Here is a 19,622-nt window from a genome sequence, read left to right as displayed (position 1 = left end):
TGTTTTAATGGTGTCATGATGAGAGGTTACAGGCTGATTATGCAATGTGCCATTTCAGGTGGAATTATGGATAGTTTGTTTTAATGCTGCACACGGACATACAGAGCAGACAATATTAAAATGTTCAGAAGTAAATTACTATTGTCATGAATATTGTTCGTTTTGTATCTACATTTCTGTAAATTCAAAAGTACAATATCAATCTCATCCTAAATCTTTAATAAAACAACAATGGGCTGCAGTTATTTATTTACTGTTTTTCATTGTTATCTCAGGCAAACCTCCAGTTACAGAGAGAGAATAACAGTGAAGCTTGGAACTGCTGTAGTGTTGAAGATTTACAAAGGTTAATGCAATAGTTCACCCAAAAATGAAAATTCATAATTTACTCTCCCTCATGCGCCATAGCAGATAGAACAGAATATCTTAACCCTCAAATGGTACTCCTTTTCTTGTTTACAATACTGACCCTTGGGGTCTATAGTACTCCAAAATTGAAAGCATAATTGTAAGAAAAATATGCATTTTCAATAATACAAATTATATATATATATATATATATATATATATATATATATATATATATATATTTACCATTTACCACTAACTTCCTCAACTACACCATTAGCTTGCCTAAAAAATATCAAATTTTTATGACAAATTCACATAAATTATGATCTAAATTTTATTTAATTTGTTTTAGATATTGATATAAGTGTTATTTTTTAGAAAAAAAAAAACATTAAAGAATTACAGTTTAGGAATTAAATCATTTCGACCAGCAGATGCCCATAGAGACGCATTCATTTTACTGAATGTGGCCAACTGCTCACATCACTACTTTAGTGATACATTTTGTAAATGTATGTATATAAAAACATTAGAAAAGACATTAAAAATAAATATTATTATTTCAAATAGTATAATTTTTTGTAGTTTTTGATGCATTTTGAAAGTATGTGCGTGTGTGTACATGTGTGTGCATTATGTCACACCCCTTTATATCTTTTTTCTGAATTTGTGGCTGATTTTATTTGCCAAATTCTATACAAATGCTCTCTGTGGCAGTCATACCTGAGTGTGTTTGTGTATTTTTGTGTGTGTTTGTGTGAGCATGTGTGTTTTCTGCATTGCGTTTGTGCACAAGTACCAGGCCTTTGTTTCTGTGTCAAAAGTTTTAGATTAATGCTGTATTTATTTATATTTTTTGACAAATGGAAAAAATTTAATTTCATTCATTTTCAATTGGGGTCATATTGACCCCAAGGGACAGATTAATATTTTTTTTCCTTCAGAACAACCAAATAAAGCCCAGTTTTTTGTGTATGAATAGAAAGATTCTTTAGGAAATTCACAAAATTGTATATCTCTGAGATGAAGGGAACCTTTTTTAATGAAATATCGTTTGGGGTCATATAGACCCCAAGGGCCAATTTATGTACTTTTCATGTACATACTGTATATACTGGTAGGTCCCAAAGTATTAAAGGGATAGCTCACGCAAAAATGAAAATTCTCTCATTGTTTACTCTCTCTCATGTTGTTACAAACCTGTACAGTCTAATAAATGGTGATAAATAGCACTAAAAGTGGTTCACTGGGAACCATTTTAATGGTAAATGGACTGCATTTAGAATACTATGGAAGCAAATGGGGCTTCTGATCAGTTTGATTACAAACATTTGTCAAAATATCTTACTTTGTGTTCATCAGAACAAAGAAATGTAGTGTTTAGTGCATAGAGTGAGTAAATGATGACTTTATAAAGTACATCCATCCATCATAAACCCAAAATCGAAAGCAAGACTGCAATGTCTGAGCACTAAAGAATGTTGATAACTTCAAATCTGATGACAAAATATCATTTGACAACCAGGCACGAGAACCAATGATATTTAAAGTTATAAACAAATTCGTTTTCAAGGAATCTTACTTAATATGTTTTGTTACAACATAAAACGAGAAAATTATCACTGATTTTTCCTTTTTGGAAATTTGGAATTATTTGGAAATTAATTAAATTTGATTTTTTTTGGAAATTTACCACAAAATAAAAGTCAGTCATTGTAGATGTTTTACCATCAAAATAATATAAAACAAACAAACAAAAAATTCACAATAATGTAATGAAATGCATGACGATTGTATATTACCTGTGTGCAAAATGACATTAAGTTTGTTTAGGTGCAATAGTGTTACACAGATTCATACCAGTGTGCCTAATAAATGTACAATAAAAGCAATAGTGCTAAAACAAAGGTCTGACATGTACATGAAACGGTCAGCCAAAACTAGATGTTGATGGTCAGGTTAAAAGTATCAGGGCTGCAGTTTCAGGTTTAAAGTACACTTTAATACAGTTTCCATTTCCAGTAATACTTTAATTGTGTATTGATTTTATTTCCCCAGAGGCATAACCAAGCTTTTGAAATGGCCTGAATTCCCAGAAACCCATTATGTCAAATACAAGCCTTAGAGACATTCAATCAGCAGTTCACACGAATGTGGGGAGCCCATCAAACCTTAAGTGGCTCATTTTAAGTAATCTTAAAGGGTGTTAACTTAGTTCAACAGTCATTTTTTGCATTTTGTGTATGGGCAGGTCCATTTAGCTTTTTAGGAGCAGTTACAAGTTTTGCAGATGCTCTCAGGGAAAGGAAATCATAGAATTATTATAGACATCTTTTAGGCAAGTACATGCAAATGCATTTAAATCTGTATATACAGTAAAGTCTGATTAAAAATCTGGAATTTAAAATCTAATGTAACTTGCAAATAAAAAATGTTTTTAGGATGTGAATAATTTTTAAAAGATTAATTGGGGCATTGACCATGACCATTTTAACTCAAGTACAAAAATTTTGCTAATTCAAAATAAGTGTTCGGAGTGTCATGTGTGTTGCTTGCGTTTTCAAAATATGTGTTTTTTGCGTCACGTAAACCATGTGCATCACATGTTTTGTCAAAATAAGGGCCTGCTGCACATGCGTCAAAACCAATTATGATAAAAGAGACGCTCACGTTCACAAAATATAAACGCAAGACACTCCCTTAACACTAAACATAGGATCACTCAACCCGCGAACACATATTTTGAAATTACGAACCACACACATGACGGGCTACATGCTTGTTGTGACGAATTTCGCATCGAGCGCCCTCGATCAAAGAAGTCACCAGCCGCCACTGATTTCTAAGAGGAATTGTCAAGTTTTTCTAAAAAACGCTCTCTGTACACCACATCTACAAAAAACTCTCAAAATATGTATCCCAGTTGTCACTGGGGCTGTACCCTTTTAATAAAGTACAGTTTTACACCTAAAGGGTTCATATTAGTACCTTCACCGTGATCTCACGAAAATCTGTACATATTTTATGAGATGGCTAATTTGTATAGAATCGCACAAAGTTAATTGTGCAAAAATGTATGATTGTCAAAAAAAAAAACACCCCTAACCCCAACGCCACAGGGGTCAAGGAAAATCGTACAAAAATGTACGAATATGGTCATACATATTAATACGAATTAGCCACCTTGTAAAATATGCATGAATTGCCGTGAGATAACGTTGGTACCTCAGAGGTCCATATTGGTACCAAAAAGTGCATATTAGTACATCAAAGATGTACTTTTTTAAAGGGTACTGCCCCAGTGACAGCTGCGGTACACATTTTGATATTTTTTCTAAAAGTATAACCATTTCATTTCCTTACTGTTTGAACAGAGAACGCAAAATCTATACACTTGTTTTGGTAGCCTATAGACGGTTTCAGCAGTAATGACATAAACAAGCAGCTTTCGTGGAAAACACGTAACTTCCGGTAAACTTCGCTAAGAATAAATAATAACAACGTCCTTTTAAAGTAGTTTATTTATATAACAAGCAAAATAAACAACACGTAGATTACCTAGGAAACCATTTTTTTTTTCAACGAGGTAATTGTTCAAGAGTTCAGTTTAGCAATTAGTCAGACCATTAAACAAACAAAAAACGGAAAAAAGTTCTGACCAGAAGTGTAATCGCGTCACCACACGTGAGTGCAATAAACCGTCTACAGCTATTAGCAATGATTGTGTGTGGAGCTTCGCTTTCTCTGCAACATAAAAAATTTTCTGAATTAACTTTCGAAAGATGCCACCTTTATACCCTTCATCAGTCTTCACAAAAAAAACTTTGACCAGTGAATGATGAACGACTGAAAAATTAAATGTGTTTTTTAATAAATGAACAATTTAGTTTGAAAAACCGTTTCCAACAAAAAGCTGAGCTCTTCACATCTGAGCGATACTGAAAAGGTTATACAGATTGATTCCAAGCATTTCAACCTATTTCGAATCCATTCATCTTCCAGGGCAAGCTGTCAAGCAACTACTTACATGATCAACAACTCTGCAATAATCGTAACGTCACTCAATACATGTTCGGTCACTGCGATCACTTTGTTTTTTGGCATTTTAAATTGAGCCTGGCTGAAACTGGCAATGGATTCTGGGAACACTTCCAGCTGGGAAGCGTCTGTATACACTGGTTTGTGTGAAAGCACTATTAGACGTCTAGCTGATAGGCTATATTTTTCCACCACTAAGAACACTAATCCTTGTACTGTTTGCTGATCTCTTCTTTACTGGAATGAGCAGCCTGTGATGATACACTTGGCAATGGTTGTTGTGGAAACCATCTAACCAAGGGAGACATATTTGCTCCTTCATTGCAGCTGGAAATTTAATTTAAATTGAGCTATTGATCCGTCTGTGGCTGCATGTTTGAGCTCAAAAGTGCATACTACATCTTGTTGATTCGGGCACTGATGCACTAATGGCTGTATATACTTGTGCTTTTTAAGCCTACAAACCTTTTTGTGTTTTGGGTCAGTGACATGATCCTCTTAAAAGGATAGTTCACCCAAAAATTAAAATAATGTCATTAATGACTCACCCACATGTCGTTACAAACTCGTAAGACCCCCGTTCATCTTCAGAACACAGTTTAAGATGTTTTATATTTAGTCTGAGAGCTTGTTGACCCTTCATTGAAAATCTACATACGGTATACTGTCCATGTCCAGAAAGGTAATAAAAACATCATTAAAATAGTCCATGTGACATCAGTGGGTCAGTTAGGATGTGTTGAAGCATCGAAAATACATTTTGGTCCAAAATTACGACTTTATTCAGCATTGTCATTTCTTCCGCGTCTGTTGTAAAGTGCATGGGCGAGACTAAAGTCACGTGACTGCAGTGACGCGGATGACGTACGACGTGGCTGACGTGTTATCTGGTGCTGTTTTTCGTTTACAGTCTGAGGGAAACACGGTGTAAGTTTGAAAAAAAAAACTTCGCAAACATGTCTGAGGATAACACGTCATCCGCGTCACAGGACTTTAGTCTCACGCATGCGCTTACAACAGATGCGGAAAATGTATTTTCGATGCTTCAACACATTCTAACTGACCCACTGATGTCACATGGACTACTTTGATAATGTTTTTATTACCTTTCTGGACATGGAAGTATACCGTACGTAGATTTTCAATGAAGGGTCAACAAGCTCTCGGAATAAATATAAAACATCTTAAACTGTGTGAAGATGAATGGAGGACTTACGAGTTTGTAACGACATGAGGGTGAGTCATTAATTACATTCTTTTCATTTTTGGGTGAACTATCCCTTTAAGCTGACGGTGTGCACACTTATGCTACAATACTAGACAATGCTCACTATCTCTTTTGATGTCTTTGTTCAAACACGTTCAATCTTTAGCACTGAGTGTACTTGATTTTGTGTGATAAAATCTAATCCATTTATTCAGATACTAAACAGATCGGAGTCAAATTTGCCAAAAAATCAGCTTTTTGCTGTCTTACTGAACAAAGACTTCTGTTGTGTAGAGTGTGTTTGGCCCTACAGGCATGCAAATACTGAAAACCCCTCACAACCCAACTTGGCAACCCACGTATAGTTTATCATGTTGTTCAGACAGCAGAGGTTCCCATTACATACCGCAGAATCATCTAGACCACCCTGATGGAGCCATATCCTTAGGCAATGATGTAACACTACATTATGAATATTTACACCCTAAACTCAGAGTTTTGACAAATGTGAGAGATAAATATTTTTCACATGTCAGATGCGGCAGAGGCCGCCGAAAACACTTTGCGGATCAGTTCATCTGTGTAGGTCTGCGGGGGGACGATCGGGATGAGAAAATATGTTGTTTGGGACGCCCAGCCATTTCAAAGACATGCTGAGCACAGAGCTTGTAGCTTATCTGAGGTATAAAAAAATGTCAGGCTCTCGTAACGCGACTGCACGGGCAGAAGTAATTTAAACAATTATGCTGCTTGAGTAATCAATGACTCTGGGATGGTCACCAGATGTAAAGAGCGCGTGTGGAAACAGGTGTGACTCCGCGCCTCTGCGCTACCGTCGAGTCTCATTGCCCACACCCTGCCAAGTTTGCAAATTGAAGCGTGAAGTGGCTCAGGTAATGTTACAGCAATTTAAGGGCTCTATTGCAGGCTTAAAGTGATAGTTCAACCGAAAATGCAAATTCTGTCATTTACCCAGAATAGTAAGAGCATCAGTCTACATTCACATATATAGAAACAAACCTGCATTATAATTCTTGGGTGAACTTTTTAAAGTTACAAAGCAGCTGCACTTAAACTTGTGATTATACATCACCAACTACTTCCATTAAAGTGGATGTTTAATGCTAATTTAGGGATTCTAACGTATTAATACTGCATCAGAGTTCTGCAAGTTTGTTTCTGGCATTTACGTCAGTGGTTCGCAAACTTTTTTAGCGTGCGGCCCCCCCTTGTGTACAGTGCATTTCTTCGTGGCCCCCGAAAGAAAATTTATGACAAATTTGTTCTAAAATGTAACATTTGAATTAAACAAAACATATAAAATTATTCAAGTTCTGTTGGTTAGTAGCCTTATATTTTTTTGGTTTAATTACACAGAATTCATGATAAATTAATGTATTTGATAAAATCTCATAAAACTGGGGCCCCCCTGGCACCATCTCGCGGCCCCCCTGTTTGAGAAACACTGATTTACTTGATGTATGTTTTATAAACAAGACCCATTCAACTCTGGATTTACAGATTGTTTAAATTGAAAGATGGAGCGGTCCCAGGGATAAAAAAAATCACGATCACGAGTCAAAACCGCAGACAGTTTTGTTGCCAATCAGCTCGTAAGTGCATATACAGTAATGTAATGAAAGTAGCTAATCAAAAATTATCCAGGGATAATGTGATGACGTATTGGGTGTGTTGCATAGTTGTGACTCATTCTCCCACTACACGCCTCTAGAAGCTTGTCAATTTTCGGAAAGGAGCGGTATGGCTGTGTCTGTCTTTTATAAATTTGATAAAACTAAAGACTCTTTGGAGATATGAAGGATGCAATATTTCTACTGTATATAGGTACTCGGGATTGACAGAAACTTTAAATTGGCTTTTTTATTTCAAGTAAACGCATTTACACTTCAAAGTTCATAAAAATGTTTTTCATCTGGGAAGATTAATTTTGGACAAAGCGTGTAAGTGTCTTTAAATTCTGTTAAACAGAGCATTTTTTTCTATGGGAAAAACCAATGAGCTTTTTTGCGAAGGAACCAGTGTCCCACTAACTTCCGGGTTGGCCTACAAAAATACGTCATCCCTGCTACACGCTGTTTGCCTATTTATTTCGGAAACAAAAACAGCTTTAGCTAAATAAATATGCCATGAAAGCATTCAGGTCATTTTAACTACACACTATAAGAAATATTGAGATTTTTTTTAAAGTGCACCTATTTCATTGCTAAAAAACTTTATTTTGTGTATTTGGTATAATACAATGTGTTCGCGTGGTTTATGGTTAAAAAAAAATATTTCCACATACTGAACATTTTTGTAGCTCCAGATTTTACTCTCTTCCTAAAACGCACAGATTTGAAAAGCTCTGTGTCCCTGATTGGCCAGCTAATCTGTACGTTGTGATTGGCCTGAATACCTCTAACATCAGCAGGAAATGTGACGCTCCTTACCATGTTTGAAAGATTTGCCGTGTGTCTCAATTCGTTCCCTAGCTCCCGAGGTCGTGAATCAGTATATCGTGTACACAGGTTCGGGCACTGGTAAGGACCCTAGCTCACTTCACATTGGGACGATGTTCACTTATTTTTCTGTCACGGCTGCTTAAGCGCGTTGTAATCACTCACAGCTGTTACTCATCAACAACCAGCAAAACAAACATCTTTCTGACTTAATTTTAAAAACAGTACATTGTGAAAAATGCTGTCATTATTCTCTTACATATCTGTGCATAAAATTGGAGGCATATAATTACATTTTAAATGTAATAAATATATTTACAATTTTAAATAAATATTATTTTTTAAAATATTGAGTAGATTGTGGTCCCTTACTGTGTAGCAATGTGTGTTTATATTTACAACTAAAACAAACGTTTGTCTTTATAAAAGTTCTGTAACATTTCATAAAGTTTATTGAGTTGGATCACGTGATGTTCGGTTGGCGAGCTTCAGAAAAGGTCACGTGATTTCCGGTTAGGGAACATAGGGAACATCGATGCTCACTGGTTTTTGCGTTGCATTGTGGGAATTTTTAGGGAACGAACGTTCCAGTGCACTGAACGGATTTTGCGATTGAGACAGCCCTTAAAATGGCCGACTCCCTGATCAGTGCCCTGACTACTGAACAAGGGAGCTGATTGAGACACACGGTTGGTCACAATGCAATGCTAACAGGAGTTAACTTATAGGCTGTGAGTCCAAGCAGGAGGAATTATTGTCTAAATAAACAAGCCCAGGAAGTAAACTGTTGCCTACAATCCGTTTTTTTTAGTCCAAAGAAAGAGATTTACAATGGAGATGATAACTCACATCATTGTTTACTTTGGGGTATGTACCATTGCATATCATTAACATGTGCTAATACACACCTACACACCAAAGGAAAAGGAAAATCGTGAATCTGACAACAGAGGCTCTTTAATCTAATGTTGGTTTATCCATAACTAATGTTGGTTTATCCATAAATCTATGATTGTTTTTTGTTTCCAAATATTGGGTGGAAACAACCCAGCATAGGTTTATTAATAACCCAGTGGTTGATTCTGTCCAAAACAACCCAAATTTTTTTAAAAGTGCAGGTGTTTTATCCATCAATAGAGCTTTCCAGCCTGTACAGTTAAATCTACGGTTGTAAAGTAAAGCTCAGCCCCTAATGTGAGGGATTCTGCTTTCAGATCCGGGCTGTGTAATTAAACCTCCACTAGGATCTCTCCGGAATGACTTTTTTGTCTTTTTTCCAAGCAAATACAGATGAAATTGCCAACTCCGCCAATTAATAGCTTTGAAAACGCAATACGTGCTCAAAATGACAGTTTCTGAGCTTCATGGCCAGAATCCAACTCATATCAGTCGCCCCAAAGGTCCATTTGTCCAGGCGAGTTTTCAAAAATACTGCCAGATCCTAAACAATTAATTATGAGTTTATGCCAGCTTTTCCCCATGAGATCATGTTGCGGATAGCACAGATGACACACAATAGACACACAGGGTTAGAATCTCGTCCCAAAGTAAATGGCACGCAAGGTTAATTAGCTTCTCTGGCCTCCCTGGAGGCTGATCGACAGTATCAAAATTGTTTTGCTTTTGTTAAGTGCGAAGGGTGATGGGTTTAATCAAGGCATTAAGTAGAAAAGATTTAGTCACCACCAGTGATGTAGTCTGCGCTCCTGGCGTTTGACTGTCCACTGTGCATCCAATTAAAATCAATGTGAACCATAATTGTATTTTATAGTAATAGGTTTGTTCATATTCAATCAACAGACTGGGACTCGCCTGTTGAAACTGTGTTTGGGAATGCTGCCTGAAGCTTTCATTCTGCATGCTGATAATGGAATGCGCTCCTGACACAGTCAGCCTCGTGAATGCATAAAAAATGAATGTGGCACACAATTAAGCTATTTTATTGCCTACCTTCCATTTAGATTTGGGTATTTTGTCTTCTTTTCTCGTCATTCCAGCCTTTATAGATTCAGATTTTTTGCTTTTGAGAAAGCTATGCCAACACGCAGGCATACACATACAAAAAGGAGATAGCTGAATGAGTACAATCATATATAAATGCATCTGGGTGTCATTAAATCACTTTCACTGATTCTTTTGTTTCAAGGCCAAATATCCATACAGCGAAGACGGAGTCATTTATTTCCCTTTATCTCCCTTTCACATTCTTTTCTCCCTTGTCTTTTTGCTTCAAAGGGTTGAGGCGTTCGTCTTTGATTAAAAACACGTCTGAAAACAGTCTTTCAGGTTAGCGATGCTACATTTTTCATGCGCTGCAATTGCACATTCACACTTCTCAAGATATTCAGTCATATTTGGGCAGAATTGAATTTGGACTCATTGATAATTCAATCTCCTCTCTGTTTTCCTTTTATCTGGCTTAGAGAAAATAGCAGATGAGGTTAGCCATGTGAAACATCAGCCTGTGTAGAGCCGCTCAGCGTTCACAGGTTTCGTGTGTTTCTTTTGTGCTCCTTCTGTGCTCAAAATGACTTTAATTTTTTTTTACAGAATTTCATAAATAAGATACATTTTTGAATTTTAGATCACGAGAAACAAATTCAGTTAAGCGTGTCCAAACTGTGTGTCACATTACAGAGGGTTTTAAAAGTCCCCTTGTAGTTGATAATGTTATCCCCTAAAACTTATCTTTGAGCATCAAAATAGCAAATGTAAAAAAATTCCAGTGATTATAAATATATGTGAGTGAATATAACTCAACACCATTGCTATGTATATGCAAATTAGTCATCAAACCAACTCAGAGCATAGATATATATGTACACAGATGCCTCATTCAGCAGTTACTGCCATGTAGCTTATAGTTTCACCATGCATAAGTTGCGTGTTTTTGCCGTTTTAGCGCCTATCTATTCTTCAATCCATTCATAGTATATGTGGCTCGAACTAGAGGTATTCTCAGTTCCAAAGGAATGTACACGAAATTACCCAAATCACTTTATGCCCAAACCTGACGTGCATGAATAATTTTTACATTTTTTAAAGAAAGACCCGACCTGAGACAAACCTGAGAAAATTAGACCAGAGTCTGACAAGTGGCATATTTTTAACCTGTAAACGGTAGTGACTTGTGTGCAGGGTGCATTACTGCACGCAACAGTCAGACAGAAAGAAACCCTGTTGGCCTCGCATCCAATTTGGCCCGCTGCTCCATTTATTTTCCCAAGGTAACCGCTAAAATGTGCATTCAAAATTGATTGACAGTTCTGTCTCAAAGAAAATGAACCTACCGCCAGCCACACGATGTCGCAAAGCGCTCTTGGCAAACAGAGGGGGGTTGGAAAAGGGCTCGATGTGCACACACACAAGATAGTTTGGGTCTTCTCGGGTCCATCCGTCAAAAACAATAATTTAAAATTACCTAAGACCCGATGCCGCTATTCTTGTACCCGACTTGTGTCCGAGGCACGCGTAAACCTTTAAGACCCAAACACGCTCGGGATGGACCTCGGGTTTGCAGATCTAGACCCGATGCCACCATTTTTGTACCTGACCAGTGTCCGAGGCATACGTGAACCTTTTAGCCGGAACCTGCTCGTGTTGGACCTCGGGTTTTCAGATCTAGACCCGATGCTGCTATTATTGTACCCGACTTGTGTCCGAGACACCCGTGAACCTTTTAGACCCAAACCCGCTCGGGTTGGACCTCGGGTTTCAGATCTAGACCCGAGGCCACTATTTTTGTGCCCGACCAGTGTCCGAGGCACACGTGAACCTTTTAGCCCGAACCTGCTCGTGTTGGACCTCTGGTTTTCAGATCTAGACCCGATGCTGCTATTATTGTACCCGACTTGTGTCCAAGGCACACGTGAACCTTTTAGACCCAAACTCGCTTGGGTCTCAGGTTGGACCTCATGTTTACAGATCTAGACCCGATGCTGCTATTATTGTACCCGTCTTGTGTCCGAGGCACACGTTAACCTTTTAGATCCGAACCCGCTCGGGTCGGACCTTGGGTTTTCAGATCTAGATCCGATGCCTCTCGTATTGTACCCGACACGTGTCCGAGGCAAACGTGAACCTTTTTGACCCAAACTCACTCATGTCTCAGGTTTACTGCTATTATTGTACCCCGACCTGTGTCCGAGGCACTTGTGAACCTTTTAGACCCAAACTCGCTCGGGTCTCAGGTTGGACCTCATGTTTACAGATCTAGACTTGATGGCGCTATTATTGTACCCAAGACATGTCCGAGGCACACGTGAACCTTTTAGACCCAAACTCCCTTGGGTCTCAGGTTGGACCTTGCGTTTACAGATCTAAACTCGAACCGCTCGGGTTGGACTTTGGGTTTTCAGATCTAGATCTGATGCTGCTATTATTGTACCCAACCCGTGTCCGAGGCACACATGAACCTTTTAGACCCAATCTCGATTGGGTCTCAGGTTGGACCTCACATTTATAGATCTAGCCACGATGCCGCTATTATTGTACCCGACCCATGTCCGAGGCACACGTGAACCTTTTAAACCCAAACTCGCTCGGGTCTCGGGTTGGACCTCGGGTTTACAGATCTAAACCCGATGCCACTTTTATTGTACCCAACCCGTGTCCGAGGCACAAGTGAACCTTTTAGACCCGAACTCGCTCAGGTCTAAGGTTGGACTTCTCGTTTACAGATCTAGACCCGAACCTGCTTGGGTTGGACCTTGGGTTTTCAGATCTAGACCCAAAGCCACTATTGTTGTACCTTACCCATGTCAGAGGCACACATGAACCTTTTAGACCCAAACTCACTCGGGTCTCAGGTTGGACTTTGGCTTTACAGATCTAAGTGAACATGTGAGACCTCTAGCTTAAACTACTGATCTACTCATTCAACTGTGTCAACGTTATAAACTGCATGTTTGTGACATAGGAAACCCAGGCATTTTCAAACTGTGATTTTGAGTGTGAAGAAAATACTCAGCAATGGTTTTGACTGATACATTCGCACATGCTTTGTCTTATAACATATCACCACATAGACATATAAACAACAATAAAAATGTGTTTTTTACCACATGGGGACTTAAAATTGTGAACCAGTCAGACAGTACTGTAAAAATAAGATGGATCTGACAGTGGGTGGTTTTGTTTGGTTTGTCCACATCCTACCTGTTAAAGCAGATGGCCACGAGAAGTTGTTTCATTACCACTGTATCCTAAGGGTCTCTCTATCGATTTCCTCTCTCTCTTTCTTTCCCTCTCTATCATTACTTCAAGAGTGTCTCTTCCTCAGGGCTGAGAATAAGAGCATTCAAGATAAACAATTCAACTTTTTCCTTTTACTACCCACAAATAGAAACAAACAGATTCATTTCTATAGAAATATACCAGTTCAATAGGCCATCTACACTCATAAGCTCATAGAAAGCTCCTTTTATTAAATATAATTATGAAATGTTTATGTACAACACTCATTTACAACAGTCATTTAGAAAAAACAGCCATAGAATTCATTCTCGATAGAAAGCAAGTGTTGTTTTTTGTCAGGAGATTTAACGCACTTCAATAAGAAGGAAATTTGTTCCGGGGACACAACGCGTACGCTCAGTTGCGAGACCGGCTCGATTGTGGCGGGAAAGAGAATTAAATAGCCTGAATCTGTCTTGCCTTTGGGAATAGGGGATACACACAAATGACTCATATTCCATTCCTCAGTCGCTACTGATAAATTCTTATAGTCCTTTGGTGACTAATCCCGGCCTTTAGTGGCTCCTCGCACCAGTCGATAGTTTCAACATCAAATACAGTCTTGTCAAATGCGAACGTCTTTAATCTTTTCTGTGTCGGGGGGTGGGGGGCACATTGAGCGACGATCGATCTTTTAAAAACAATGTCTGGGAAGGTCCACCATCCTGCCACAAAACCACTCCTTCCGAACCCTCTCCGCTGGGGTTTCAGTCCATTAGCTTAAACCCCCTCTATATTCCGGTGCTATGAGATGGACAGGTTTGAGCAGGCTGGGTTTAAGACCTTTCAGAGTGATGCGCCAACCCTCCCGCCGTGCTGTTTGCTTTGAAAGTATGTGTTGTGCATGTTTAACCTACTATTATGCCTTTAAATAACAATATACAGCTCTCTGAGCATCCAAGAGGCTTTTACACAACATAAGCATTACTTTCATGGTAGAACACAAACAAAACAAATGTATCTTGTAATTTCATGTACCCCACCTATGAAAGTAATCTCTGTTAAGCAACTGGCCGCTGTCAGGTTGCGCCATCCACAGCTGGAATAAAACAGGCTTTCTGATTGGCTGCTCAGCCTGTGGTGATGATACAGTGCAGAAGAGTCTTTGTGTGTTTTTGCACGTACACACGGAGAGGTCATATGTAGTATTCTTTGCTGTCGTGGTGGGGTTTATGAAGGTCCAGTTCAGTCCGGTATGGTGGACGCTCCATACTGGGGCGATGTGTCTTTCCCGTCATTCCGGAGGGTACTGAAGTCCGTCTGTGTCGGTATAGGTAGCGGATGATTATCGCCAATGCGCAGAGTGTGATGAACACCACTGCAGCCACTAGCCCTGTTTAAAAATTAGCACTTGGTTAAAATGCAGGTACAGGAAAACAATAAAGGTAATATCTAATGTTACTGGGATAAGTCTAGCTTGGGAATGCAAAGGATATGTATTATTATTTTGATCTCATCCCAGTTTTGTGCTGCAGTCATACAAATGAGAATTTAACAAAGCATAAACTAAAGATATAATTCTTAATTCATAAGTTGTATGAGGCTGTACAACGTCATAACGGAGGATGGTCTATTACTTGTCATCACTGGATTTTATTCTAAAAAGTATTTTTCTGAGAATAATATCATATGGATCTATACCTCCGATTAGGGCCAAGTCATTTTGTTCTTCTTTCTTCAGTGGGCCATTGCCTCGGTTTGATTTTGCTGAATCATCTGTAAGTCAAGAAAAGGTAAAAGACAATCCATTTAGGGTTTGAAACATATAACATGAAAATATAACCTTGATATCTTTAATATTGATTAAGGACATGTCAAAGATTAAAAATCAAACATTAATGTTAAACATTGGTAATTAGATTACACCAGACACGGTAGAGGTGGAAAAACGCGCTATTCGCGCATAGTTGGACGCCTGAACAATTTTAGTTTACTCGTTCATTTGCGCATGAAATTCTAGTAATTCGAGACATTTACAGGGAAAATCGCATCATGGGAGGGGCTTCTGCGACTCCGCTGGCTTTGTAATCACGTCAGTACTAGAGCAAACTCCTGATTGGTTAACATGGTGCATTTTTCGGCCGAAGTTCAGATTTTTCAACTCGCGCGTTTCCAGCATCAACGCTCAATTCACATCATTCGCGCAAATTAGACCCGCAAATGAGGCGGAATCGCATTTACCGCGCTGCACTAAACAGCTCATTCGCGCCACGAAACCTCCAGACACGCGTAAACGTGTCTTTACATTAACTTAAAGGGGACATTCCATGAAAATCAGACTTTTAACATGTTTAAGTGCTATAATCGGGTCCCCAGTGCTTCTACCAACCCAGAAAAATAGCAAGCCTGTAACTTTGTTTTTGTAAGGCTCTCTCTGCAAGCATGTGAATATATAGGTCATTCGGATTTCGTTCCCCCCATGATGTAGTTAGGGGATCTTATTATAATAATACCGCCCCTTCATCTGCACTATCCAACCATGACGCGGCCTTACGAGTGCGAGAGACAGAGAGAAAGCATGACGCGGTTGTATTCCCTCAAACACAAACAGTAGCCTACAATCTTATAACTTGTAGTTTTAATGGTCTTTCTAAAGGTTGAAGATGAGGATTAACGTTACTTTAGTGCAAGAGAGAGAGAGCGAGTGAGCGAACGAATATGAGAGAGGGAGAGAGAGAGCAACGCGACGGTTCACTTTCATCAATACAAGTATGTTGTTTAACTCTTTCCCCGCCATTGACGAGTTATCTCGTTTGGTTTAATTTGGTGTTTTTGATGAAACCTACACATATTTGAGAGGTGATAAAAACAGAACACATGAAGGTAGGATGAAACAGATTTTTTTTGTTTGAAAGCAGAGGGTCTGTTCTTTTATTTCATATATTGTATGTTTATATATTTAAAAAGAGCATTTTCTGGAAGACATTAAACTTTTGTGAAAATCATGAAAAATTTTGGCGGTAAAAGAGTTGATATGTTTCTCTGAAGTTTATATGAATGGACTCGAGGAGAACAACACATATTTACTATCATACACAATAAGCATAAATAAGTTGTGTAATTTTTCTCTGAAGTTTAAGCATTAAACGTGTTGTTTTATTACAGATCATTTAAATGTGCTCGTGTGGTTTGGTCAAAAAGTAAACTTCTGAGTGTTTGTGGAAGTGTATTTTATTGTAACACGCTGAAAATCATTGTGCCTGTTTAAAACACTAGCAGCATGAGACCTAAAAGTCTTTACTTTTATTCCACAATGTTCCCCATCTGTTGATAAACATGTATTTAGTATGCATAAAACAGATGATTGACTTCTTAAACTTGTTCAAATATATAATGCTGAACATCTCTTACTTCTTCTGTGAGAGAATGCAATGTCTTGTCTACAGCGTGAGCGCTTGAGACTCCGCCCACCTGAGCAGCTCATTTGAATTTAAAGGGATACACACAAACACGCTGCATTTTTGCTCAGACCCATAAAGTGCCTATTTTAACATGCCACAATAAATTACCTATATGGTATTTTGAGCTAAAACTTCACATATGTACTCTGGGGACATCAAAGATTTATGTTAATATCTTAAAAACGTCATGTGGAATGTCCCTTTTCACATTGAAATCACTCGCGCTTGACGCCTCTACCGCGGCTGGTGTGAACGCAGCATAAGACTTTAGCCTGGATTTCACAGACAGGGTCATGAACAAATGTCTGAACATAGTGAAAAATCTTGTTTTCTGGTGAACGTAGGTGCATCTCTTCATAAAATGTCCTAAAACCGATGCCCCCAGTACCATCTCGAGCCACTGCTTTAAAGAATGGCTTACCGGACAGCGTGTGTGTATTGGTTATAGTGTTAGGGCTGGATATCGTCCCGCAACTCGATGCCTCCAGACGGCCGATAACAGTAACTAACGGGCTTTGGCTGTTTTGTAGGGCTTCCTTCAGAGGGGAAGCCTGATTAAATTGCACTGAAGACAAGCAGCCAATAAATCCTCTCGATCCAGCTTGGACCAATTCCTTATCGATAAAATCACCACCTAAAAAGAACAATAAACTGATCACAACTGTTTATAAAATCAACACATTAAAAAGACTTGTACTTATAAGACTCACAGAAGACTCTATTAAAAAACAATTAACAGAGTTTCATTATTATTATTACATGGCTGTCTCTTTCTAAAATTGAATAAATTAGTGCATCCAGTGCTGGTTCCTGTGTTGACTAATTCAGAGTCTAATAAGAGACTGCTGTAGTTATGCGACTGACTGCATTACAGGCAATTTATCTTTAATGTTATTTCATTTTCATCAAAGCCCTACAGTTCATGGCACTTCCAGACCTCCCATATTTTTTATCCTGTAAAAAGTAGTAGTCTCCTAGGCAACACTGAGCAATTCCATTTGGCTTTCACTTGGCAACTCAGCTGTCACAGCGCTGTCAGATGTGCGCGCACCATACAACCCCTTGCTCTTTTTACCTCTGCCGCTTTGCCCAGCCAACCACCCACCTTGCTCTGACCTGCCCGGATTACAACATCTGACGCCACATTGGTGAAATATAAAAGTGTAAAATAGCATACAAGGAGCCCTCTGGCTGGAACTCACCTTGAATTCTCCCCAAAATCACTGTCCTTACTGGGCTGAGAGCAGGACCGGGAGACAGATTGTACTGCTGGGTTATTGTGTTGTCAATCTGGAAGGGCAGAAATATTAAGCCTTGGACAATTAGCCAACAGGACAATTAATCGGTGATGGTCAATTTGACATGGAAGCAAATGAGTACATTTAAAGACCTTCATATCAAAAGTGCACAATTACACCACAACAGATGTGTGGATCTCTCACTTATTTTTGTAAAACAAACAGACTCACCTGGACAAGTAGTTCCTGTCCTTTTCGGTTGATTTTGACCCAGTGGAATCTCCCATCTGCTAGATTGGCTGATTTTGCGCTGAACACTTCAGTTCGCTTTTCTTGGCTCAACAAGTATCGTATCTGCAAGCTGCCTGGGAAATCAGAGAAAAGCTATTGATTTACAGTCATACGACATTTTGTTCCTTCTTTTCATATTATAACCACAACAGAGATAAGGAGGGGACGGTTCACATTCAGCTCGGCATTTTAGATTATTAAAAAAGAAACCCTAAGAGTGTGTATGGGACCTCAGCATTAAGTGGAGCACAGCCATCGGTGGTCTAAAAAGATTTTACAAAGAGTGAGTTGCCTAAGGCCACATCCACACAAAGCCAAAACTTTTCCTATCCGATCTTTCTTTATCCTCGTAAAAAGTGTAATTCTGCCACAGAGATACACTTAAAACAGAGAAGAAGACAGGGAGCATGCGCATAACCTTGTTGTTGTCCACAATTATTTGTTGCTCACTATAGGAGGAGAAGATTTTTCTTTAGAAAAGCTAATAGGCTCACTACCTTCTCCAGTAGTCCGCCACATGACGTAGCGATGTCTGACTACAGTTGAGACGTGGAGTGATGACATCATCATATCACAAAATATACATATTGGCTGGGAGACGAAACCGCAAGTCTTGTTTAGGTTCATGCTCCCTGGGACCCGTTTTAAAAAATAGCAGTTTTAGGCTCCCAAAACGACCAATCCATCTGGATGAAACGCTGATCCAATACAAAATTTAACCATATACAGCTAAATGCTTCTGTGTGGATGGGCTCTAATAGGGACTAACATATTAAAAATACCACAAAATACGTCCTGTAACTGGACTCTTTTGTGCAAAATACATGATTCAAGGCAGACTGCGAAGAGTATTTCTACAATGACAACGCTAACCAAAAGCACTTGCATGTTGCTGCATTGGTGCACAATAAGTCGATGTAAAGTCTTGAGCACAAATTATAGGGAGAGGCAGGGGCGGAAGTACCATTATTCAGAAAAACGTTATTTTAAAAGATAATGTTTTAGACAGAGATATATTTTGCCGTGGTCAATAACTCATAAGTGTGGTCTACAGTATCAATACCAGGTTGAATTTTAAGCAAATGTAAAACGACAGTATAATTTCACTTGAAGGTCAGCTGGGACGAAAGTAACACACAGGTTGGTCAAAAGTAACACACAAGAACAAGATGTGCGTTTTTGAGTTACACTTGTTTTTTTATTTCTAAAAAACAGAGGTATTGACATCCAAAAACTAAGCCTATTTATTGCATTTTTTACCCATTTAGTGTATGCATGCGTTTGTGTGTGTGTGAAGGGGTTCTTTCATAGGCTATACTCTCTTGCAATTGAACGTGAATACGTTTACTACTTAAAAACATCAAAGCTAAACATCATATCTAGTCAAACCGCATAACAACAT

At 38.7% G+C, this 19,622-nt stretch overlaps 2 protein-coding genes across 4 annotated transcripts in view; both read right to left on the bottom strand.

Annotated features, from left to right (window-relative positions):
• Positions 1–14,414, bottom strand: part of thsd7bb (thrombospondin, type I, domain containing 7Bb) — a 172,754-nt gene extending 158,340 nt beyond the window's left edge. For both annotated transcript variants that reach the window (XM_073876172.1, XM_073876171.1), the window contains exons 1-2: positions 14,274–14,414; positions 13,213–13,338 (exon numbers count right to left, since the gene is read on the bottom strand). The gene's annotated coding sequence lies outside the window, so the exon portion shown is untranslated. The remainder of the gene's footprint in view (positions 1–13,212; positions 13,339–14,273) is intronic.
• cntnap5l (contactin associated protein family member 5 like) overlaps positions 13,462–19,622 on the bottom strand; it is a 119,209-nt gene continuing 113,048 nt past the window's right edge. The window contains exons 20-24 of one of the 2 annotated variants that reach the window (XM_073876173.1): positions 18,161–18,294; positions 17,894–17,981; positions 17,113–17,325; positions 14,932–15,006; positions 13,462–14,623 (exon numbers count right to left, since the gene is read on the bottom strand). In XM_073876173.1, the coding sequence (XP_073732274.1) occupies positions 14,427–14,623; positions 14,932–15,006; positions 17,113–17,325; positions 17,894–17,981; positions 18,161–18,294 (707 nt within the window). In that variant the 3' untranslated portion in view covers positions 13,462–14,426. Of the gene's footprint in view, positions 14,624–14,931; positions 15,007–17,112; positions 17,326–17,893; positions 17,982–18,160; positions 18,295–19,622 lie in introns of those variants that run through there. The other variant, XR_012373244.1, reaches the window with a different exon arrangement.

This window comes from Misgurnus anguillicaudatus, chromosome 14 (genome assembly GCF_027580225.2).
Source record: "Misgurnus anguillicaudatus chromosome 14, ASM2758022v2, whole genome shotgun sequence".
NCBI classification, from domain to species: Eukaryota; Metazoa; Chordata; class Actinopteri; order Cypriniformes; family Cobitidae; genus Misgurnus; species Misgurnus anguillicaudatus.
The sequence above is the reverse complement of the archived record's forward strand: the minus strand, read 5'-3'. Positions and strand labels throughout refer to the sequence as shown.